Source organism: Rhinolophus sinicus, linkage group LG05 (assembly GCF_036562045.2).
Source record: "Rhinolophus sinicus isolate RSC01 linkage group LG05, ASM3656204v1, whole genome shotgun sequence".
In the NCBI taxonomy this organism is placed as follows: domain Eukaryota; kingdom Metazoa; phylum Chordata; class Mammalia; order Chiroptera; family Rhinolophidae; genus Rhinolophus; species Rhinolophus sinicus.
Genome location: NC_133755.1, coordinates 138,901,395 through 138,926,574, shown reverse-complemented (window position 1 = coordinate 138,926,574; position 25,180 = coordinate 138,901,395). Strand labels below are relative to the sequence as shown.

General features: G+C 41.9%; 1 protein-coding gene across 6 annotated transcripts; it reads left to right on the top strand.

The window, feature by feature from the left end:
• Nucleotides 1-6,923: 6,923 nt before the first annotated feature.
• On the top strand, nt 6,924-24,945 carry ZBTB24 (zinc finger and BTB domain containing 24). Of its 6 annotated transcripts, none has more exons than XR_012496712.1 (7): nt 6,924-7,149; nt 7,796-8,775; nt 11,124-11,291; nt 11,759-11,842; nt 12,522-12,605; nt 15,846-15,954; nt 21,811-21,891. XR_012496712.1 is itself a non-coding variant. In XM_019735024.2 (7 exons), the coding sequence occupies exons 2-7, from the start codon at nt 7,821-7,823 to the stop codon at nt 23,357-23,359; spliced, it is 2,091 nt and encodes a 696-aa protein (XP_019590583.1). In that variant the 5' UTR covers nt 6,927-7,149; nt 7,796-7,820; the 3' UTR covers nt 23,360-24,945. The 6 variants fall into 6 exon arrangements, 3 of the variants coding, with proteins under 3 accessions (XP_074189506.1, XP_074189507.1, XP_019590583.1); XM_019735024.2 differs by lacking the exon at nt 15,846-15,954 and adding an exon at nt 22,642-24,945 and having other exon boundaries at nt 6,927-7,149; nt 21,811-21,892; XM_074333405.1 differs by lacking the exons at nt 15,846-15,954; nt 21,811-21,891 and adding an exon at nt 22,642-22,928 and having other exon boundaries at nt 6,925-7,149.
• The last annotated feature ends 235 nt before the right edge of the window (nt 24,946-25,180 follow it).

Below are 25,180 nucleotides of genomic sequence, written 5' to 3'. Positions count from 1 at the left end.
TTTTGAGATAACAAAGTAGCTGCCTCTTTTCTTTTTCTTAAATATTCAAGGAAGTGCTTTATATGTTATTTTATAATTAGAAATTATCTGGAGTTTTTAGAAAGATGAAATTTAGAGCCTTATATGACATTATCAGGAAGTATATGCTAGAAGAAAACTTACTAAATTTTAATGTGAATGAGATTTTAAAAATATGATTATCAATTTTTCAGCAGTAGCAGTATAAGGAATCTAGACTGTGAAGTAGTAATATTGGGTCTTTAAAAAATAAAAATTGAGGGGGTAGCCAGTTAGCCCAGTTGGTTAGAATGCGGTGCTTTTAACAAGAAGGTTGCCAGTTCAATCCCTACATGGGCCACTGTGAGCTGCGCCCTCCACAACTAGATTGAAACAACTACTTGACCTGGAGCTGATGGGTCCTGGAAAAACACACTTAAATAAATAAAAGTTAAAAAAAAAAGGAAATGAAAGTTCTAAAATAAATTTTTAAAAAAGAATATTTAAAACTAAAAAATAAATAAATAAAAATTGTAACCTGTGTAACCTTAGGTAAATCTCAATTTCCCTGAGCCTTTGCTTCTTAATCTCTAAAATGAGTGAGTTAGCTCTTTTTTCAGCTTTATTGAAGTATAATTGACAAATAAAATGATATATACTTACAACGTGAAGATTTTGATGTAGGCATACATTGTGAAATATTTACCACAATCAAGTTAACACATCCATCACCATACATACTTAGTGTGTCTGTGTGTATAGTTAATATGCTTAAGAACCACTCTGTTAGTAAATTTCTAGTTCATAGTTCAGTATTAACTATAGTCTCCGTGCTGTACATTAGATCCTCAGAATTTGTTCATCTTATAACTGAAAGTTTGTGCCATTTGACCAATATCTCTCCATTTCTCCTGCCCCCAGCCCCTAACATTCATCATTCTACTGTCTGCTTCTGTGAATTTGACCTTTTTTCTTTTTTAGATTTCATGTAAACTTTCCCCTACCCTCAAGGTTCTTTAGGTTGGTCTAATAATGCTATCTACATGAGAAAGATTTACAAGAGAAAATAACCAAATTTAATGACATGTCGTATGAGAACCCCTCACATCTGAGAGAGTCAGAAACCCCACATACAAGAGAGGTTCAGGGACAGAAAATTAAAATGATGTATAGATGGCATTTTGAGCTAAGGTAAGGTACCTTGGGGCTTCAAGGGGGAAGAAAGTCATTCACAGGACAGTAAGAGAAACAGATATGCAGTAAGTAGAAGTTTGCCCTGCCCTAATATAGATCATGAAAAGTTATTATGGTGATAACACTTACTATGGACGAGGCGCTTGATTTAAATTCTTCTAGGTAGCTGGGGAGGGTTGGTGGCAAAAGTTTCTCTCGAGCCTGCAGGCTCTTGGATGCCTTTAGCTCAATCCACATACCAGAGGCACATCTTGGGTGACTCATTCTGAACCACTACAAAGTGAAAACAGACAGTATCTGTCTTTCTCTGGCTGGCTACTTCACTTAGCATGATGTTCTTCAGGTTCATCCATATTGTCTTTGATCCTTATCATTTCAACCATGTTAATTAAAAACTAGAAGCCTGTTTTACATATATTTTGTGTGATGTATTTCATAATAAAATCAAGACATATGGGGCCTAGAAACTGGAGCATTACTGAATTTGTGCTATAAAATCCCTATAAAGATGCCCTATTGACATTGAATATTGTCAATTACCCTCCTGTTCCCCTCAAATCCCTTTAAATCATAATGAGCCTTGGACTATAGTTTCTTCCAGCTATAGTTATCAGTCAACCATCACAGCTTACAGGGATGTTTTTAATGACAAAGGACTTCTACCAACTTCTAATTGCCAGCTGATCATGACCCTGTCCTTCCTTCAAATTCCTGCCAGATCCTCCATTGACCCAAACCACCCAGAAGCCAGGTAGGTACTGGGCTCTGCTGAAGAAGTCCTTACAGCCCCTCAGGGCCATAGATGGGGAGAAGGGTGGAGATTGGATTTGGAGAGAAAAGAGAAAAGTCTAGATAGCTCTCTTATCTATCAATATTCACTCTGTAAGTGATCTTTATTCTATTATAATAATTTATAATCTGTACTCTGCTAAATCCAATGCCAATATCTCAAATTCTGTTTTCACTTCTGAACTCCAGACCCTTACCTATAACTGCATACCGTGTATATTTACTTGGTTATCTAGCTGACATCTCAAATTTAATATGTCCACCCCACACTTGTTATCCACCCAATTTCTCTTCTTCCAGTTTTCCCCCAGATCAGTTAATAGTAATATCACACACTCAGTTGATTTGGCTCCAAATCTAGAGATCATTCTTTCCCTCACTCCCCACATCTACTCTCTCCACAAGTCCTGTCAAAGAGAGTTACTTCCAAAATAAACCATAAGTCTGGGCTCTTCTCATGTTTTGCACTGCTCTCACCTAATCTTTATGCCTCTATTCATGTCCCTCTAAGATCTAGTTTTCATCTAGCACCTGGAGTAGTCTTTAAATACGTAAATCAGATTTCATCAGTCCCTTTTAAGCTCTTCGAATGGCTTTCAATTTCAGTTAAAATAAAATCCAAACTTCTTACTCTTAGCATGTATATAATTAATTTTATATGTCAACTTGGAGGGTATTTTGGATGCGATTAAAATGTAAATTGGTGAACTTTGAATAAGCAGATTGTCCTCCATGTGGGTGGGCCTTATATAATCAGTTGAAGACCTGAATAGAACAAAAGACTGACCTCCATGAGCAAGAGGGAATTCTCCAGCAGCATGCCCTCAGACTTCCTCTGTACCAGCAGCTCTTCTGGGGCTTAAGCCTTTTGGCCTACACCTGCAGATTTTGGACTTCCCAGCGTCCATAATCATGTAAGCCAATTTCTATAATAAATCTAAATCTCTTTATATCTCCTATTGGTTCTGTTTCTCTAAAGAACTCTAACACAGTATAAGAGACCTTAAATGATATAGCCCTGTCTAACTTTTCAACATCTCCGATTCTTTTTTATTCCTGCTTTTGGATTGACTAAGGATTTTTTAATTCCATTTTCTCCTTTAAAGGTTTTGAAGTTATGCATTCTATTTATATCCATTGAGTGACCATCTCTACTCTTAACATGCACACTTAGTCTAAAGGTAATCAATATCTCTGTCCTTAAAACACTTAATACCAATCACCAGCTTCCCATCTTAAATGTTATTTTTATTCAATATTTTTTATCTGGTCTACTTGTTTCCTATCCAAATTAGACACTTTCTTTTCATAATCAGTGTTGGCTTAAGTTTTCTTCATGTTTTTATTTTTGTTTGTTTGTTTTGTTTTATCACTGTTCCTTACAGCTCAGACTTTCCTTCTGGGCTTATTTTCCTTTCTATGATAGAGGTTTGTTTGTGTTAATGCTTTGAGTATTTGTCCAAAATTGTGTTGATTTTTCCATTGTTCCTTATGATAATTTTTTGGTATAAAAAATAGAAATAGACGATCTAAATAGGCCTATATCTATAAAGAAATTGAACCAATAAATAATAATTTCACAAAATAGAAAGCACTGGGCCCAGATGGGCTCATCAATGAAATTTACCAAACGTTTAAGGAAGAAATTATACCAGTTCTCTACAATCTCTCTCAGAAGATAGATACAGAGGGACTACTTCTTCATTCTATGAGGCCAGCATTATCCTATATCAAAGCCAGACAAAGACATTACAAAAAAACTACAGACCAATATTTCTCACAAACACAGAAGCAAAAGTCCTCAACAAAAAAATTAACAAGTTGAATCCAACAAGTATAAAAAGAATTATACATCACAACCAAGAGAGACTTATCCCAGGTATGCAAGGCTGCTTCAACATTCAAAAATCAATTAATGTAATCCATCACATTAACAAGAAAAATCACATGGTCATATTAATAGATGCAGAAAAAGCATTTGACAAAATCCAACACTCATTTTTGACAAAAATCTCTCAGTGAACTAGGAGTAGAAGAGAACTTCTTCAACTTGATAAAGAACATTTATAGGAACTTACAGCTTACATCATACCTAATGGTAAGAAATAAGAGGATATTCCGCTAAGATCAGATAAGGCAAGGATGTCCCCTCTCACTACTCTTTTCAACATCATACTGGAAGTCCTAGCTAATGCAATAAGGCAAGAAAAGGAAATAAAAGGTATACTGATTGGGAAGGTAGAATAAGACTCTTTGTCTGCAGATAGCATGATTGTCTATGTAGAAAATCCAACATAATCAACAAAAACCCACCTGGAATTAATAAGTGATTATAGAACAGTTGCAGGATACAAGGTTAATATACAAAAGTCAACTGCTTTCATACATGCCAGCAATGAACACATGGAATTTGAAATTAAAAACATAATACCAGTTACATTAGCACCCAAATAAAATAAATACTTAGGTATAAAGCTAATAAAATATGTACAATATCTATGTGAGGAAAAGTACACAAAACTCTGATGAATGAAATTAAAGAACTAATAAAAGGAGAGATTCTACGTTCATGGATAGGAAGACTCAATATTGTCAAGATGTGAGTTCTTCCCAACTTGATCTACATATTCAATGGAATCCTAATCTTAATTCCAGTAAGCTATTTTGCGGATATCAATAAACTGATTCTATAGTTTATTTAGAGACGCAAAAGACGCAAAATAGCCAACACAATATTGAAGGAGAACAAAGTCAGAAAACTGATGCTATCTGACTTCAAGACTTACTATAAAGCTACTGTAATTGAATTGGTGAAAGAATAGACAAGTAGATCAATGGGACAGAAAAGAGACCCCCGAAATATACCTACATAAATATAGTCAACTGATCTTTAACAAAGGAGCAAATGCAATACAATGGAGTAAAGATAGTCTTTTCTACAAATGGTACAGGAACAACTAGACATCCACATGTTAAACAATGAATCTAGACACAGACCTTGCACCCTTCACAATAATTAACTCAAAGTAGATCACAGATCAAAATGTAAAATGCAAAACTATAAAACTCCTGGAAGATAACATGGAGAAAACCTAGATTACTTTGAATATGGCAATGACTTTTTAGATACTACACCAAAGGCATGATTCATGAAAGAAACAATTGATAAGCTGGACTTCATTAAAATGAAAAACTGCCCTGCAAAAGACACTGTCAAGATAAGACAAATCAACAAGACTGGAAGAAAATACTTGCAAAAGACATATCTGATAAAGTATTGTTATTCAAAATATACAAAGAATTATTAAAACTCAGTGAAATAACCCGGTCAAAAATGGTCAAAAGATGTGGACACTTCACTAAAGAAGATATGTAGATGTATAATAAGCATATGAAAAGATGCTCCACATAATATACCATTAGGGAAATGCAAATTAAAACAACAATGAGATACCACTACATATCTATCAGAATGGCGAAAATCCAAACCACCAACAATACTAAATGTTGGTAAGGATGAGGAACAACAGGAACTTTGATTCATTGCTGGTGGAAATGCAAAAATGGCACAGTCACTTTGGAAGATACCATGACGGTTTCTTACAAGACTAAACACACTCTTACCATATGATCCATCAGTAATACTCATTGGTATTTACCCAAATGAGTTGAAAATTTATGTCCACACAAAAATCTGCACAAAGATACTTATAGCAGCTCTATTCATAATTGCCAACACTAGAAAGCAACTAAGATGTCTTTCATTAGGTGAATGGATAAACTGTGGTACATTCAGACAATGGAATATTAATCAACACTATAAAGAAATAAACTATCAAGCCATGAAAAGACATGGAAGAACCTTAAATGCATATTACTAAGTAAAAGAAGCCAACTGAAAAGGCTACATGTTGTATGATTCCAACTATATGACATTCTAGGAAAGACAAAACTATGGAGACAGATCAATGGTTTCCAAGGGTTAGCAGGGACAGAGGGATAAATAGGTAGAGCACAGAGGATTTTTAGGACAGTGGAACTATTCTATATGATATTATAATGGGGGATACGTGTCATTATACATTTGTCCAAACCATAAAATGTGTGACGCCAAGAGTGAACCCTACTGTACACTATAGACTTTGGAGGGTAATGCTGGGTCAATGTAATTCATCAGTTGTATAACAAATGTACCTCTCTGATGCTAAAGGTTGATAGCAGGGGAAGCTGTGCATGTGTGGTGCAGAAGGTATATGGGAACTCTGCAGTTCTACTCAGTTTTGCTGTGAACATAATATTTAAAAGGGAAAAATTGGTGAATTTTGAAAATACCATTTACTGTTGCTGTTTAGAAGTTATCTATAAGTGTGACTGGGTTTCCTTTAGAGGTAATTAGTATTTTCTTTCTCCATTCTTTTAAGATCTCTTTATCTTTGATGTTTTGCAGTTTGACTACAATATATCTAGCTGTGAATTTTTTGTTGTTTAGTCTTCTTGGAATTTGTTATGCTTCCCAAATCTGTAGATTTGTGTTTTGTACCACTTCTGGAAAACTCTCATCATTATCTTTAAATATTGTTTCTCTCATTCTCACTAGTCTTTGCACATAGAATTACAATAGGTTATATTAGCATTAGGTGATGATGATGATGATGAAGGAGCAGGAGGAGGAAGAAGAGGGGGAGGAAAAAGAGAAGAATGTGAAGGCGATTTCATTCATTCGTCACACATTCGAGACCTCAATGTGAGCTTCAGCGTCCAAGGTGCTATAAAACTTGCACTATTGCAGAGTGACAACGCCATTCCTGCCCATCTCCCCCAATTCACTGCAAACACTAGCCCTGTCTGGGCTCCCCGGGCGGCTCCTCCGGGGACTTCAGGCCCCGCCCCGCCCCGCCCCCGCCCCCGCCCCGCCCCGCCCCGCCCCGCCAGGGGTTGCTCCGCGGGCCACGTGGTCCGGCGTCTTCGCGCAGGCGGCTTCCAATGCCGCTGCTTCCGGGTTGGCAGCAGCTGTGGCGGTGGCGGCCAAAGAGGTGAAGTCAGGGCCGCGCAGGAACCGCAGCCTCAGGCCCCACGGAGCTGAAGACCTGGGAGGGCCCGGCGCGGGTGCGCCCGCCAGGCTGTTGGGTGGGGCGGCCGCGACCCGGGCCTCGCCGGGCCTCCAGAGAGGTAGGTCCTCCCGAACCCACGGTCCGTGGGCGCGGGACCTGCGGCCGCGTCGACCCCTCCCCAGCGGTCCGCTTCCGGGTCCGGACCGGGACGGGAGGGCATCCCCCGCTCCCAGCTCTGAGGGCCCCCGGCCCCGGGAATCGTCAGCTCGCCGCTCCTCGCCGCGCGCCAGCCTTGGACGATCCACGCCGCCCTTCCCAGGCGAGGCTCCGTGCGCCCCACGTTATTATTTAATTGCGGCCACTCCAAAATTCACGTCACACGTGTACATTTTCTTCGCCCTTTTCATATTTGTTTTCGCAGAACAAAATGGCTAATAGTATGGGAAATCGAGATGTTAGTTCTCATTCTGATATTTGTACAACTATGGAAAGTTAGTGCTGGGAAGGACTTGAAGGATGGTTGTCCCAATGCCTTCATTTTGCAGAGGAGAAAATAGACCCTAAGAGGTAACGTGGAGGTTGGAAATTCACGCAGCCAGGTAATGGTACAACAGGGGTGAGAACCCAAAGCTAAGTTTTAAATGTACTTTTTAAAGTGGTAAGTGGTACATTGCAGTGAATAGTGTGAAGTTATAGTAGGTTCTTTGGGGCTGGGATTAACTTTGTTAGTCAATGCTTCCTCTTCAGTCATTTTCTTATTTCAGGCTTAATCCTTGGCTTCTAAAGAAAATGGCAGAAACATCATCAGAGCCTTCGGGGCAGCTTGTTGTACACTCAGACACTCACAGTGACACTGTCCTGGCCAGTTTTGAGGATCAGAGGAAGAAGGGCTTTCTCTGTGACATTACTCTAATCGTGGAGAATGTGCATTTCCGGGCCCACAAAGCCTTACTGGCTGCCAGTAGCGAATACTTCTCCATGATGTTTGCTGAAGAGGGGGAGATTGGCCAGTCCATTTATATGCTGGAAGGCATGGTAGCCGACACATTTGGTATCCTGCTGGAATTTATTTACACAGGTTGTCTGCAGGCCAGTGAGAAAAGCACAGAACAAATTCTGGCTACTGCTCAGTTCTTAAAAGTCTATGACCTGGTAAAGGCTTACACAGACTTTCAAAATAACCATAGCTCCCCAAAGCCAACGACTTTGAACACGGCTGGTGTTCCAGTGGTTGTTATTTCTAATAAGAAAAATGATCCTCCAAAGCGGAAACGGGGAAGACCAAGAAAAGTCAACAGTTTGCAGGACGGGAAATCAGAACTTGCTGCAGAGGAAGAAATACAGCTGAGAGTGAACAATTCAGTTCAGAACAGACAAAACTTTGTGGTTAAAGAGGGAGAAAATGGGGTACCGAATGAACAGATTCCTGCAAAAGAAATGGACGAGTCCGAGCCTGCTTGTGACCCAGGGAGAGGGGAAGGAATGCCCGCTGAAAAAGATGAGAACTGTGATCCTAAGACCCAGGATGGGCAGGACCACCAGACTCGGTTCAGCAAGCGGAGGATTCAGAGATCCATCAAACTTAAAGATTACAAACTTGTTGGGGATGAAGATGATCAGAGTTCCACCAAGCGGGTCTGTGGAAGGAGAAAGCGCCCCGTCGGCCATGAGGCCCGTTGTAAAGACTGTGGCAAAGTCTTCAAGTATAATCACTTTTTAGCAATCCACCAGAGGAGCCACACAGGTAATTATGCTTTCACAGCTTATTGGAATGTGTTTTGGAACGGTAATGATAATAATAGCTTTCATTTATTGTGCAATGTCTAGGTAATGGCATTGTAATAAAGCTTTTATACATGTGAGATAGGTAATGTTATCCCCATTGCACAAACAAAAAGACCAAGTCCTGGAAAGCCTAAGTGACTTGCTCAGGTCATCCATTTATTGACAGAGCTGAAGCCAGGTAGCTGGATTCCAGAACCCCTCTTCTTATTTGGAGGTGTTGGTTCAAGGCTGTAATGTCCAGGTATCAAGCTCTAGCCAAATTCTGCTTTCTGACTCTTGAACATTCCTCATCTTGACCATAGCTATACTTTTGCCCAGGTCTGTCTGGACAGCTTTCTGACTCAACGGTACAGCTATAAATGTCTTCTTTTTGGTCCCTCTAGCCCAACACTGGCCAAGAGGCCCTTCTGTGATGATGGAAATGTCATCATCATCAGGTATAGTGCTGTCCAGTGTGGTAGCCACTAGCGACATGTGGATTTTGAGCTTGACATGTGGTGAGTGTGACTGAGGAACTGAAATTTTTATTTTAAGTAATTTAAATGGCTACCATATTGGATAGTGCAGCCCTCACCAGAAATCCCTTCCTTGTTTGAACCCTCTCTTATACACTTAACTCACTCTGCTTTGGGATCGATTGTACTTACCACTTAAATACTCCTCAACTTAATTGTAAGCTTACGTACAGGGACTGGTGCTTAAGCCTGCTGTCATCCAGTAGCTGCTGTCATCTGACCCAATAGCAGCACTGTGGTGCTGAACCTGGCTGCACCTTAGAATCACCTAGGGAACTTTTAAAACCTACCAGTGCCTGAGCCCCTACCCCAGAGCTTCTGATTTATTTGTCTGGAGCCTTTGTGGTTTTTAAAAAATAGGTGAAAGCCCTGAATTCTGGTTCTTTGAACAAAGTAGACACTTGAGAAATATTTGTTGAACTGTAATAGAGCATAGTTTAAAGAATTAACTAGTTCTACAAGATTTGTCAAGGAAAAGAGCATGTAGGAGCTTCCTTTTTGACCCCAGTATTCTGAAATTTTGCAGTGAAGCACTTTAGTAGATCTGTTTTCTTCCATTAGGTGGATACCAGTAGATCAGTACAGTCTAGAAACTCATATTTTTCAGTTCCAGAAAGTTTTCTTGAATTCTTTCATAGATGATTTCTCCCCTCCATTTTCTCTGCTCCCTCTTTCTGGAACTCCTGCTATTTGGTTGTTGCACCTCCTGGACCCATCCTATAACTTCCTTATCTTTTCTCCTGTTTCCCATCACTTTTTGCTGTACTTTCTGCGAGATTTACATTTATTCTTTCAGCCCTTATGGTTTTTCTATTTCTTCTCATATTTTTTTACTTGTAGATACTCTTTTTCTTTCCCTCTGTGTTCCTTTTTTTTATTAGAGTCCTTTTTTTGTTTCACAATGTAATATCTTACCTCTGTGAGCATGTTAATAACATTTACTTATTTATTAGGCTTTAACACTTTCCTCACCTTGGGCAGTCTCTGTTTTCTGCAAGTTGCCTTTTCTCTTCTTGCTTGTTTGGACATCTGTTTCAACTATTAGAGGCCTTCCTTGAATGGTGACTTTAAAAATAAAATCATAATCATGTAAAAATGGAAACTGTGGGTGTGGCGGGGGCCTGTAAACACTGGCCTTGCTGCAGGTGGCGTGGCTGGCCCCCACTTCCTTGCTAATGTTCGCTTACCTTGAGCTCTTCACATTCCAGGCAAAGACTCTCCACTCTCCCTCCTGAAGGCTATAGGCCTGGCTGCCAGTGTCTAGAGCGGGAAAGGGAAGAAGGCTGGAAAGAGTATCCAACATAAACTGACCTGCTCTCCGGGTGGTCATCCCACTCCACTATGCTGGGAGACCTCTAATCCCCGGACTCCCAGTCCAGAGACCTTTTGTTTTTTTTACCCTCTGCAGAGAACAGTCTCCATCTTCTGTTAGGGACGCCAGTCTCCTGGCTCTGGAACAGGAAACTGGATCTGAGGCGTCTAACTACCTTTGAAATAGACTGTCATTTACCCTCCTTACCCCCATTTTTAGACATAACAGCTGTCATTAATTCCTGAGCCTTATGGAGGCTCTGTCTTAAAAATTACGTTGTATCTTAGCACTCCTCGCTTCTGGCCTCAGATTTATCGATTCCAGCTTGCAAAATTTTATTGCTGATGCTGTGTCTCCTGTTCATTGGCCTTTTCGATGTGTGCCTGTTAAGAGTCATCCCTTCATTGTCTTTAATTTGGGAAGAAACAGAAAGATGTGCAGATTCTTGCTTACTCCAATTTTCTGGGGCTCTTATTCCAGGGGAGCGACCTTTCAAGTGTAATGAGTGTGGGAAAGGCTTTACCCAGAAGCACTCCCTGCAGGTCCACACCCGGATCCACACCGGCGAGCGGCCATACACCTGCACTGTGTGTAGCAAGGCTCTCACCACCAAGCACTCGCTGCTGGAGCACATGAGCCTGCACTCAGGTAGTCGGGCTTGCACTGGAGGGTTAACCACCACCAGATTTCTGTTTCCGGGGTGGGCATTGTCATGATCTAAATGGTCTCAGTCTGGTGTCATTTCCCATATAGTATCATTGAAAGGCAGAATTACGCGTCTGTCAGAATGTAGTATTAGAGTTCTGCACAGCGTTGAGCCTTAAGGTTGGGCTTATAAACAGGATGCTGGGAGGTCACTGTGCAAACGTGTTTTGTTTAACCACCAGAGTTTAGAATTATTTTACTTTGGATACTTTTGGGGGAAACTAAATTCTCCAGTTCTAACCCAGTCTCCACCACTCTCTATTGCCTTGCGTACCTTTGCACAGGTATGTTACTGTGGCAGACTGAAGTCATTGGATTTATAGACAAGTCACTTGTATGATTCGTAGAAAAAGGCCTTCTAGGTCTTTATACTTTTTGCATGTTTTAGTGTTTTGTTTTTTTATTGGCAGGACAGAAGTCTTTTACCTGTGATCAGTGTGGAAAATATTTCAGTCAGAAAAGACAACTAAAGAGCCATTACCGCGTTCATACAGGTACAATAAAGTGAGACAAAATTTGGATTGGTCAGGGAGAAATGGCAAATACAAGTTATTTCTGAAACATTAGGTTTATGTTGTGGAAGATAAATGAGTATTTAGGGAAAAGTCTTAAAAAGCAATGTAAATGAGATGTTCTTGTGTTATTCTCACTATCATGTGATTTGTTTTTAACTTTATGCTACAGTCTGATGCCACACACAGAAACCATATAGAATTGGTATCTTTCAAAAGTGCCACTTGACCAAGAGGGCGCCAGTGGATTGGTCGTTAGTGGTGCCTGGACAGAGATGTCACCACCCCGTAGCTGTCTGTCCAGGCTGTCTGCAACCTGGTTGCAGCCATTGGCCGTTTTTCTTTCCTGCTAACTGATAAGATAACTGATAAGAAATGAATGGGGGGTTGGCAGCATCACTTGAGATTAACTGGCCACCGTCATACCAGTGCTTAAAGGGAAAAAGGATATTATATTTGGGGAACTGTTTTATAGCTGTCTTTGGGAAGCAGTAAGTTGCATAGGAAAATACTGTTACCAAGTTATTAAAATAATATATTGTTTTTATTAAAGTACCATATTGAAAGTGATTATTTTTCAGGGAAGTGCTTTAACAGAAATCACTGAAGAAATGCAGGGAGAGCATATATGCACTGACACTTTTTTTATTGTTGCGACAAGGCCACTCATTACCAGAATGCAGCCACTGCCATCGCAAATTCATGGACGTGTCTCAGCTAAAGAAACATCTACGAACACACACAGGTAAAACTCTACCTCATCCTTCCTTTCTAGTGTGCTTCATGTTTTCACGAGAGTCAGGAATGAAGTTCTCGGAGTCCCCTCCTGACTGTGTTTATTGTAAATTGGGTGGGAATTTTATAAGTAGATCATGTAAAAGTCTGAGGCAGAATGTTGTCAACATCTGTGGGGAAATCACATCTCTGTAGATTAGCAAAACGGAGATTACTTAGCACTATTCATACAGGGGGATTTATCTGATACACAAAATAGTACAAGTCTGTGTCTGGTTCTGTGTTTTACTCTTAATTTACTTCAGCACTGATGATTATCAAGATATTTTAGAAAAGGAAGGAAAATGAAACACCGTGGTAACATAGGCACTGAGGACTTTCCACTTTCTCTCCTGGAACCAGTACTTACAATGTAAGCATTGCCACCTCCAGAAAAACGAGCTTCAGGGTTAAAGAGGAAGCAGGATTGATTCAGTCGAGTCACATTCTGCGTTTGAGATCAGAAAAGTTAAAATGGGGACCTTTTAGACCTTGGAGTAAGGAGCATTTCAAAATAAACCTGGAGGCCTGCCCAGTGGCTCAGGAGTGCTGTGCTCCTAACGCAAGGTCCCTGGTTCGATTCCCACATGGGCCAGTGAGCTGCGCCCTCTACAGCTAAGATTGTGAACGACAGCTCTCCTTGGAGCTGGGCTGCCAGGAGCGGCCAGTGGCCAGCATGAGTGGCTGGCAGCCATCACGAACTGCCATGGGCTTCTGTGTGCTGCCGTGGGCTACCGTGTGCTGCCATGAGCGGCCGGTGGCCTGTGTGAGTGGCCGTGAGCAGCCGACCTACAACTGGCAACCGACTGCCTCAGCCAGGGTGGGGGGGAACGCAAGGCTCATAATACTAACATGGGCCAGGGAGCCGTGTCCTACACCAACTAGACTACGGCCTGAACCAGAGTGGAAGGGACAGGCGGGGTGGGGTGGGGGGAAGTAAATAGACCTGTTAGATTTTCTAAGAAAAATACTCTAATATAGTTAATTATGTAATGATTTTGCTACATTATCTACTAAAATTATATGTCAGATTGGTTTATGTTGCTCTGGACATTTTTTTCAAAAATGCAAGTTTTTTTCCTTAAAGTATCTTGCTTTTTTAAAGTAAATGTCTGCTAGGGTATGAGTTTAATGAAGATGAATCTCTATACAATCTTTCTGCAGACATGATCATAAATAACTCGTGTGAAATTTAATTCATCCCCTGAACACATACTTACTGGTTACCAGACGCTGTTCTAGGACCTGAGGAAACAGCAGTGAGTGAGCTGCACAGAGCCCCTGCTCTTGAGGGGCTGACATTGGAACAGGGCAAAGGGAAAACTGGGTAACGTGTTAGGTGAGGGGAAGTGCAATGAAGAACTAACTGTAGAGGAAGGGGACTGGGGCAGGAAGGAGAGCTGTCCTTTTACGTGGGGACTTGTCTGGAAGGCCTCGCTGACAAATGCCATGGGGAGTGAGCGAGCCACTGTCCAGGAGAAGAGCTTTCCAGGCAGGGGGAGCAGTAGGCACAAAACCTGAGACAGGAACGTTTCTGACGTGCCAGAGAAATGCCAGGAGGCAGAAGCGGCCGAGGCAGAGCCAGGGAGTGGGTGTAGGAAGGAACGGGGTAGGCGGATGTCAGAGACCGTTGGTGTCCTTGTACGGCCAGGGTTCTCCACCTCGCTGTGTGCTGCAGTCACCTGAGAAGCTTTAAAAAAGAAAAGGCCTGGTTTTTACCCCAGAGATCCTGATTGAGTTGACCTGAGGTAGGCCCTTGGAACTGGTATTTTAAAAAGTTTCCTAGGCAATTCTAATCAACACTCAGGCTTAAGAACTTTCGAGGCCACAGTAAAGACTTTGGGTTTGATTCTGAGTGAGGTGACCTTATCAAGAGGAGTGACATGATATGACTTAGCATTTTAATAGGATCGCTCCCGCCACCATCTGGGGTGGGGTGAGGCAGGGGTGCAGGCACCCATGAGAAGGGTGGAAGGACCCATAGGAAGCTATTGTGACAATCAAGGGCTTGGCACAGTGTGGTAGCAGTGGAAGTGGTAATGAATGTCCAACTCTGGATATATTCGGAAGGAACTGTCTGCGTGATTTGCTCATGATTGGATGTGAGGGTGAGAGAAAGGGGAGGCAGAGGAAATGGGAAGGATGAAAAACGGGGAGACTGCAGGAGGAATAAATCAAGAGTTCTATTTTGGACATGTGGGGTCTGAGATATCTATTTGACATCAAGTGCAGATGTGGAGGAGGCCGTTGAATATTTGAGTCTGGATTTCATGGGAGACGTGCGAGCACAGAGACAAATTTACATGCTTCCACATCTACCTGTAAGTAGCAGCTGTGAAGAGCATGCCTAGTGAGGGGTGGCAGTGGAGGAGAGCCGAGGCACCTTGGACTGTAAGGTATTGGTGAGGCTTCTGGTCTTCATGAGGCCTTGAAATGGGGTAAAAGGGAACAGAAGTTCTTTCTCCATAATCCCAGCAAACTCTTCTCCACTCTCTACTTTGAGGAGAAGCAGAAGAGGGAAGTGGAAAATATTTGGTGGGTGAAAAAACAAGCGAAAGGGACTCTGTGAAGTGGTTCACATGACTTAGAAATAAGAAATCAAACCCATCAAAAATTGGGCGCTGAGGGTAGGGGTTGTGGCCCACCTGTCTCTAGCACAGAAAATGTGCAGTGTTGTTGCAGGGAGTTGACATGCCACGTCCCTGGGCCTCAGGCAGGGTGGAAGGTGGAGGGGAAGGCTGCCTGGCAGAGTTGGCACTCACCTCTGCAGGTAGTGGTGTGAACAGCCCTTAACTGGCAGGTCAAGCTGAGGGGGCCAGGTCAGGAAGCACTAGTTGCAACAGAGGGGCCACACGCAGTGGGAAAAACCAAGACTGTCATCTCTTAGCTCTTTAAGGATAAGACCGTCACTGGGTTAAATGCCCTGTGCCAAACCCAAGAAGTCAGAGATAAGTAAGAAATGCTGTTTTCCCTAAGAGGGCATTTTCAGTGAGGGAGTTGGATGTGTTTTAAAATTGAGGCAGGAAAAAAAAATAAAATTGAGGCAGAACATCAGACAGACGGGCAGTGCTGGTGATGTTGCTGCAGCTTGGGTTCTCGTACCTGGAGCCAGTCAGGTTTACAGGAACCGAGCCAGGCCAAGCCAATCACATGAGCAATAAGCCAGCAAATGTATTAACTTAAAGGGACTACGCCTTTCTATTGCCCACAGTACTGCCTTCCTGACATGAGTGTACCTGAAAACCAAGTTAGTGATCAGAAGATTGCTTGGTGACCTGGGGGCAAGTTCAGGGAATTGGCCCAGGCCATGGAGAAGCCTGGTGAGTGACCTCTGACCCCACAGTACAGTCCTAGCCCTCCAGTGTCCCTGTCCCTTGCATGGTGTTACATAAACACTAATTCTGCCCACTAGGCTCCCACTTACATGTAGATGCCCTGCCTGGTAATGCATAATCTTATTAATTAAGTCACAGCTTTCATTCACAGCCTCATTTTGTTGGTTTGGATTTGAAGCTTCCTAAATCTCCTCAGCCTTGTGTTTCCAAACCACCCATTAATGTTGCTTGTCCCCATCTTGGTGAGATCTGGAAGCCCCTCACTGTAACATACCCTTACAGAGTCCACATGTGACCTAGTAAGAGTCTCAGTACGATCCACAGTAGAGGTGTGAACATGGTAGCAGAAATGATCCACTTTCCCTGGGAAGATCTGGGAAAGCATCCCAGAGGAAAGACCTGGATCTTGAAGCCCGAGGAAGTGCTGGCTGGACAAAAGAAGTGGGAAGAGGCGTTCCCAGGCAGGAACAGGGTGTGCAGAGAGATACTGAGGAGGTGAGAGGCTGGCATCCAAGGACCACAGTGAGGAAATGCCACCATGAACAGCAAAAGTGAGATTGCCAGCAAGGGTGGAGGCCGGTGTGGGGGGGACCTTTGGGCAGAAAGGAGGCGTGTTTTGATTTGTGTATTGGAAAAAAACTCAGGCAGCCCCAGGAGGATGGACAGGGTGGAAGGAGCCAGGTAGCAGGCTCCTGGGGGAAGAAAGATGCAGGCCTTTGGGTCCAGAGAGTGGAAGTAAGAGATGTATTTAAGAGAGATCTGTAGTGACTGCAAACATGACAAACTGTTCATATCGAAAATACTGAGTATCCCAGTAGAAAACTGAGCCGGAGACATGAAAGGCACATCATAGAAGACTTAGGAATGGCCAGTAGACGTATAAAATAATGTTAACTGCACTCATCATCAAAGAAAAAGAAATGTCCACTTATTTTTACCCATTACATTGGCACATATGTGAGGAAATAGGCAACTTTATGTTCTGTTGGTGGGAATATAACTTAGGAGCTTTCTGGAAAGAACTTTGGCAATGTGTGAAAAGATGCTTGCGTAAGGATATTCATAAGTAGGATTGTTTATAAGGTCTCAAGCTTAAAAACTACCACAATACCTCAGTGTCCATCAGTAAGAGATTAGTTAGGTGAATTTTGGGCAGGATGCATAGTGAAACACAGCACATACATAGTGGTGTGGCTTGATTTGACATTACAGACCAGCATGCACTGGACAATCTGTAGGGAAGGAGGAAACGTTCTTCTATGCTCCTAGGTTCTTTCAGCTGGTCTAATTATAGACATGAAACAGGTTAACAAGAGAAAATAGGCCAATTACATACATACATACATACCAGAACCCCACATACGTGAGAGGCGGAGTGACAGAAAGGGAAGATGAGGTATGTATGACATTCTGAGCCAAAGAATGAGGTAAGTTGCCTTGGGGCTTCAGAAGGGAGGAAGGTATGATAATAGAATAATAATAGCAGCTGTTCAGTAATTAGAAGTTTGCCCTGCCCTGTAGATAGGTCCTAAAGAGTTATTTCTAACTAAAGAGTTATTTCCGGTGATAACTCCTATTATGGGCAAGGCCCCTAATTTAAATTCTTTAAGGGAGAAGTGAAAGTTTCTCCTTAGTCCACAGGGTCTCAGTTGCCTTCAGCTCAAAATAATTCACATACCAAGTGGCACATCCTGCGGTGTCCTGTCTGAACCCCTTCAGTCTCACCTTTGAAATTTCCTGAGAAGTTTCAGCTTCCAGAAGTTGGGTTGATAGATTGTTCCTTATCTCATTAAACCAGCCTTGTCTTAAAAATAGGTCAGTTCAGTCTAACATTTGTATCCCGCTTCAGGAGACAGTAATGCAGGTGGGCTCCCAAAGTTAGGCCTGTGGTTCGGGCAGTCAGGTATTTACTAAGAGACATCTGTGAGGCAAAGGAAAATCAGTAGTTAATAATTGGAACAGACTAGTCCTAGTTCCTGGTTCTGAAGGAACCACATTGAGAAGATTTCTAGATGTCGGGTTTGAAGCATCTTCAGATGGAGTAGAGGCGGGCAAGTGACAATCTGATAGATTTTCCTGGTCTGCATTTTGAATGTCTCGGTGATCTTTCTACAACAGGCATGGAGGTTCTCCATGTATGAGCTATTGTGGTCATTTCTCTGAAGTTTATTTCAAGTTGTCCCACTTTAGCTTGCCTGGGTTTGGGAAAAAGGCACTTTGAGTTCTCAATCATTCCAAGTCAGGAGGGAGGGAGAAAAAATTGGAAGCATTAGTTTGGAGATTCAGTCAGATACAGGGAGGAGCTAGAAGAATTCAGGGTCCAGTCCAACTTGCGAATAGGAACAAAACTTCAAAAGACAATGAACAACACTAGAATTTAATAGCCACAAAGGTGTATTACTGAAACATAATCTTTTCTCTAAAATCACCCCCATTTTTACCAAACATAGCTAAATTAAGACTAATTCGTTTGTGAGATAAGTCTAGTTTCAACAAACTCAGCCTGTTATTTAAATAGGAGCAGCAAGAACGGTAACCTATAGGCTCTTTTAAATCTATTTGTAATTTTATCAATTTTTATGTTTATTATTTCACCAGTGGGTTTTGGTATCATAGTTCATGGATTTCCCGTATCAGGGAGTCCTGGAAATTTCTCTTTTCTGTTCCCTGACTGTATTGCCTACTTTGTGTAAAAAGACTTTGGGTCCCTCGCAAGGGGTCAAGCCAAGGGACCCTGGTCCTTTTGTCAATCTTTAACTTATTTAGTTGGCCTAACTGCTGCCCCAAGGATTGCTGGTCAGGTTTTTCATTATAATTTCTGCCTTGCGGCTATTTTAGTTTCTCACAGGTAAACAGGATTTGTTTGGGGCCCTTTGATGTTGGCGGGCCAACAGGGGGAGCTTTGGTCCATCCAGCCATTGGCAGTGCTTATTACTGGTCAATCCTTCGTTTTAACTCTGTCGACATCCATTTTATTTATCCCAGTTTTTTTTAATAACCATCTAAAGACTTCCACCATGCTGGGACTAGTCCTGTGACTTTCCTTTTTGTTTTCTTTTTGTTTCACCCCTATCAATATTTGCTTTATTCACCTATTTCTTAAAAATTTCTACCTTGTTGAGAAAAATCCCTGGACTCTCCTCTTGGCCTCTCCCATTCTCTTGTTAATTAACCTAATGTTGTTATTTGCATCTGTGAGACCTATGAGGGAAAACAGACTGCAAAATCGATGTTTTCCCTTTTTATTATTAAGGGAATTCTTAAGACTAGGTGCTATATTTCTTTGAATCCACTTTTAAAATTTGGTCTTTCCGTGGTACCAATAAAACAGTTGTTACGATGAGAGCTCTAAAAATTTCCGAATTTAGATGTATTTCCAATTGAAAGGATCCACCCTCTCTCTGGCCTTGACAAGTAGTATCTTAACAGTGACTCAAGCCAATAAACCTTTTTGTAGCGTAGTCAAGGGCCACACAGGTGTGTGAAGAATGCAGCCCTCACAAGATCCAGAAAGTTCACTCCCAGAGTACTCCTAAGACATTAAAAAGGCAGGCAGTCAGGCAATGAAGATGAAGATGACAGAGTTGCCTCATGAAATTTCCCTGAGAGCTGGCACGGAGGGACAGAAAGACAGAGAGCTGCCTGGAATGGAATCCCCAGTCTATTTGGCTGCCAAATGCGCTCTGATAAGTACACCTGCTGGATGGCAGAGACCAAGCTCTCAAAATATAGAATAAGACAAATGACATAACACACAAAACAGTGACCATCTCTGGAAGGAAAGGATCAATAAAGATCCAGAGTACTCACACCACATAATCAAAAATTGCTAACCCCAAGGAACTAGTTCCAGAAATATTTTTTTCCTCCTAAATTTAGAAAAGGGGGGGAAAAAGGCTCTCACCATTGAACGCTGCAGGTAGAGATCTGGGAGTCTAACTTGACAAGAATTCTTACCTTTGCCGGCTCGTGCGTGAGGCCCCAGGATCCTTCTGCAGCAGCTTCTGGGTGAGCAGCGCCTGGCCAGTGAAGTATCCTGCTCACAGCACCAACTGTGAGGGAGGAAGAAACTTGCCTCTACCCTTCTAGGTCTTTTTGTCTGGCCTAACAATCAAATAGACATGAGACAGATTTGTGACCAAATTTAATTACATAGGTACATATGGGAACACCACATACGCGAGAGAGGCAGAGGCAGAAAGGGAAAATGGGGTAATAATGACATTCAGCTAAGGATGAGGTGAGGCGCCGTGGGGCTTCACAGGGGAGGGAGGTCATGCACAGGATGATAAGAGCAGATATTCGGTAATTAGAAGTTTGCCCTGCCTTACAGATAGGTCATAAAGTTATTTCTCGTGACTACTCGAGTCTTTTTTGTACAGTGAACATGGGTGAATTTTAAAGAAAAACAAACCTATTTCATTCAGAGTTAAAATGTATAGAACTGAATTGCCATTGAGCATGAACACAGAGTGAACTAGAGATGTCACGTGACTGTTGGGCCAGGCCGGGGCAGGGGTTGGATGGTGCTGCTATTACCCAAAAAAGTTATTCCAGGATAGAACCGATGGTGATGGGAAATCAGCTGTGATACCCAACGAGCCCTAAGTAGTCTGTACTGTCAGGCGCTGGGGTGCAAATTTACAAGTCATCAGAGTCGGGGTGGGGTTGGTAGCACGTACTGCTGAGAAGAGGGTCTAAAAGGGAAACCCTTGAGTTACTTAAATATTTCTGTGGGCCTCCCCCTGGGTGGAACCGTGAGAGTCATATCATATCTTGGCCCCATCCTTTAATTGCTGTTGTCTAATCTCCTATAACCAACTTCCTTCTGGCCCCACTGCCACGCAAGCCCTGTCCCTTCACCTTTCTTTCCTTCCTCTCCATCTGCCTCCTGCACTTCATGGCCCAGACCTCAGCATTTCATGTCTAGACTATTAGGAGTCCCTGCCAAGTGCCACTGCCTCCAGCCCACCCTTCCCATCGTTTCTGTGTCTATTTTCTCAGTGCTTTTGTCATGTTGTTCTGCTAAAAATGTCCAGAAGTTCCACAGGTCCTTTCCCAGGAATTGATGACTCTTTGTGGCCTGACTTGACCTTTTAGCTCCACCTCGGAGTAAATGCTCACTTTACACCTTAGAGTAAATCCTCACTTCGTCCACACCACGCGGTCATTTCCAACACTCAACTTCTGGTCGTACTGTTTATCCTAGTGGGGGTGGGCAGACAGATCTGTGACTCCTTATAGGCCCAGGACTGGCTTTCATGTCTGGATGGGGACCTTTAGGGTTTGCACGGGAGTATGAAATGATCTGACTGCATAAAGACAGGGAAGCAGGCGCAGAAGTGGGGAGACCCACTAGGAGGCTGCTGCAGAGAGATGCCTTTGCCCTGGACCAAAGGTGGCAGCGGAGATGGCAGGAAGTGGTCTGATTCTGGATACATTTGGAATGTAGATATCAGTGTAAATAATACGTAAGTCACCCTGGTGCACAGAGGTCCTTAGAAGGTCAGGAGCGCTGCCTAACCGAGGGGTAAGGTAGGAGAGTGGATGGTACGGGAGTAAAGGTCGTGTGTGGCTTTGTTCCCTGCGTATACTCCCTTACCTCCCTGCTTCCGTTTTTAAGTTGAAAGGAAACAACCGCACCTTATACTTTTTCTGCATCTTCTTGGCACTTAGCACACACAGTACTTAGGAATGCAGTAGGTGCTTCGTAAGTGCTTAACGCGTTCATGCTTATTAGGGATTCAAGTGGTATTTCCTTTTTTATATTGTGAAACTCGGGTGATTTTGGCTTTTTGTTTTATGTTGAATGTATATTTCTAAATATTTTCCTTTTTTTAGGTGAGAAGCCATTTACTTGTGAAATCTGTGGCAAATCTTTCACAGCAAAGAGTTCTCTTCAGACCCACATCAGAATCCATCGGTAAAGATACGTCTCACATGGAGTTCTCATTCAGCTTTGGTGTTCAGTAGGGTGACATGTGTTACCTATATAATCCTTTTCCACAAATTATTACTGGTAGAATTTAATGTATACTTTATTATTTTTCAAAATCTTTTCAGTAAAGAAATTCCTCACTTAGGTAGTATCAAGAAAACTGATTCTAGCCAGTGAAAGTTTGTATCCTTGATTTTATTTCTTGAATTTTTTTGGGGGCTAAGGGCCTAAATCGTTAGCCAAAAATAAATATGTAATGTTTTTTGAATAAATATTTTTGTTCACACAACTTACTTCAGATTGCATGTAGTAGATCTTCTGGCAGCATCACAAATAATTAGGGGCTACTCAAATTTTAATGTTGAAATTAGTCATCTGTACTTATTTGGCCATTAGAGTCAAAAAATTGGCTGTGAGAACTAAAATGAAACAAAAAAGAACTGTGTGTTTACTATGTAAATATTTACTTTCTTATCTGAAATAAGTACTAGGGAGCCATAAATTTTATTACACCTAGCCCAACCCCATCCACCACCCTTAGATACACCCCCCCCTTTTTTTTTCTTTTTTTTGTTTTTTAAGAATAGAAACTTACTGAGTTAGCAGGAGAACCCATGACTTAGGACTCCCGGTCTAGTTAGTTTTCCTCTATCCTTGACTGCTTCTCCCTCAATAACCAGGAGGTAATAAATAGATCTTTCTGTTTTTAATGGAACACGTATGTTTTCTTGTAGGGGAGAAAAGCCATACTCCTGCGGCATATGTGGCAAATCTTTCTCTGACTCCAGTGCCAAGAGGAGACACTGCATTCTGCACACGGGCAAGAAGCCCTTCTCCTGCCCGGAGTGCAGTCTGCAGTTCGCTCGCTTAGACAACTTGAAAGCTCACCTGAAAACCCACAGCAAAGAGAAACACGTGTCGGATGCCGGCAGCATTTCCAGCCATAATAGTGGGGAGGAGGTCAGGAATATCCTTCAGCTGCAGCCCTATCAGCTCTCTACCTCTGGAGAGCCGGAAATTCAGCTTCTTGTCACCGATTCTGTACATAACATCAATTTCATGCCTGGTCCTAGCCAAGGCATCAGCATCGTCGCCACAGACAGTTCCCAGAATGTGACCGCAGACCAGGCCGCTAACCTCACCCTGCTCGCACAGCAGCCAGAGCAACTACAGAATTTAATTCTTTCAGCCCAGCAGGAGCAAACAGAACACATTCAGAGCCTCAATATGATTGAAAGCCAGATGGAGCCCTCGCAGACTGAGCCAGTGCACGTAATCACACTCTCCAAGGAGACCTTGGAGCATCTTCACGCCCATCAGGAGCAAACAGGGGCGCTGCACTTAGCAGGTGCCTCCGATCCCGCTCAGCACCTGCAGCTGCCCCCGGAGCCTGCGCCACCACCCGGCCACCCGGTGCCCCCGCCCGCACCGCTGAGCCAGGAGCAGAGCTGACCTGGGCACCAGTCTCACTGCTCTGCTGGCCCCTTCTCCGTGAGCCAGCTATCACTGACTGTGCGCTGGAAATCAGGCGTCCTGAAACGCGCACTCACAGATGCTTCCACAAACAGCTACCTGAGAGAGGTAATCCTTTCCGTCCAGGCAGCAAGGTGTTTGTGTCATGTCCTAAATATCATACGGATTGGGATTTCGCATTTCAATATCGATGAGTGGTTTTTGCTTCATCTACTACATCTCGTAAAGACTTGGATGATTGTTCTTTGGGAGTATTGATTTAGACTTTTGTGTAAATACTGAATGTTCACAGCCATAGATTATGGAGTTGCTGACCTTGCCAGTTATATATTTTATTTTTATTTTTAGAGCAAAGGAAGTCATACGAGTATGTTGAATTGGGTAGAATGGTGGGTTCCACTTTCTAATTTCTCACGGGCAACACGATTGCCTCTACAAGACAAGTCAGACTTCTAGATCTCTACCTGCAGTGATGTTTGATCATCATGAAGAAGTTAGAGCTTTCTTAATTATCCTGGAATAAAAAATTTGTTCAGTGTAATTTGTGTTAAATATACTCTACTGAATTCTAATCGACCTCTGAAAATGTTGATCTGTATATTATGTCTGATAAATTTCTGAAGATGGGAACTTATTATAATCTATTTTTATTGCAAATACATTAAATCCCACAAAATGGACACATTATTTTTAAAAGTAAATATATTTTCATAATTAATCTTAAAAGTAATTTTGAGCCTCAGAGACTTACTAGCCAGCGTGTCCATAATCGTATTATTTTAAACAGTTGTCAAAAGATTACATTATGTTTGGGTTAGATTTTCCAGCCCAGCTTATTTTATTGAATACTGCTTTCTCTCAAGTAAACTAGTGGAGGATTTTTGAGAAAAGAAGGTGGGCACTAAAATACGAGTATGTAAATTAACAATGCTGGTGGAGAGTAGGGATAATCTGCCCTAAAGTTACTAGGGTACTTGTTTTCTTATTTTAGACATCTTTGATTTCCACCTGAATCAAATTAAATTTAGAGGTTAAAGTAATAGAGAATTGTTCAGGTTTGAGAGAAGATGAAAGCATTTTTTTTAGATGTTTGCCAAAATATATCTTATTATATATCATTCACAAAATTTCTAAAATGATTTATCTTGTATGTGTCAACCAAAGTAATATTAAATCAGACCTGACTAGAGCAAAGGTATAATTTTTGCAAATACAGTTAATGCCTTAAATATTATTTCAGGTTCTTGACTTAGTCATTTAAACTATGTACTTTATTCTTAAAATGCAAAGTTTTTACCGGGTTTTCAAAGCTTACTGGCCCACATTTTCTCCAGGAGATAAATAGTATTCAAGTAAATAAATACTTAAGTACTCACTGTGGATAGCTGGATCATTAGTCAGGTAATATGGTCACATGACTGTAAGTCAAGTTTAGCTTTATGACAGTCTACCTCTGCACTGTCTAAGAGAAATTTAATGTGAACCACATATGTAATTTTAAATTTCTAGCAGCCATAATCAAAACAAGAAGTGAAATTAATTTTAATAAAAGTTTATTTAATCCATTATTTGCCACATAGTATCATTTCAACATGTCATCAATACAAACATGTATTAAGATATTTTACGTCCTTTTTTGCATCCTAAGTCTTCAAAGTCTGGTGTGTCTGACACTGCACACTTGTTTTGGGTGCCAATGTGCACTGGACACACTGCATCTGTATTTAGAATTCATGCAGTTTTACAGGTGAAACTGCATATTCAGGTAGTTGCAAACATACTTTTTCAAATACCTAAAAT

What these genes read in the sequence shown, in the direction of transcription:
- ZBTB24 (XM_019735024.2), top strand. Translation starts at nt 7,821, where the DNA reads ATGGCAGAAACATCATCAGAGCCTTCGGGGCAGCTTGTTGTACACTCA. An exon ending in ACATCTACGAACACACACAG is followed by an intron (nt 12,606 to 21,810) that starts GTAAAACTCTAC and finishes TCCTTTTTTTAG; the next exon opens with GTGAGAAGCCATTTACTTGT. An exon ending in ACCCACATCAGAATCCATCG is followed by an intron (nt 21,893 to 22,641) that starts GTAAAGATACGT and finishes GTTTTCTTGTAG; the next exon opens with GGGAGAAAAGCCATACTCCT.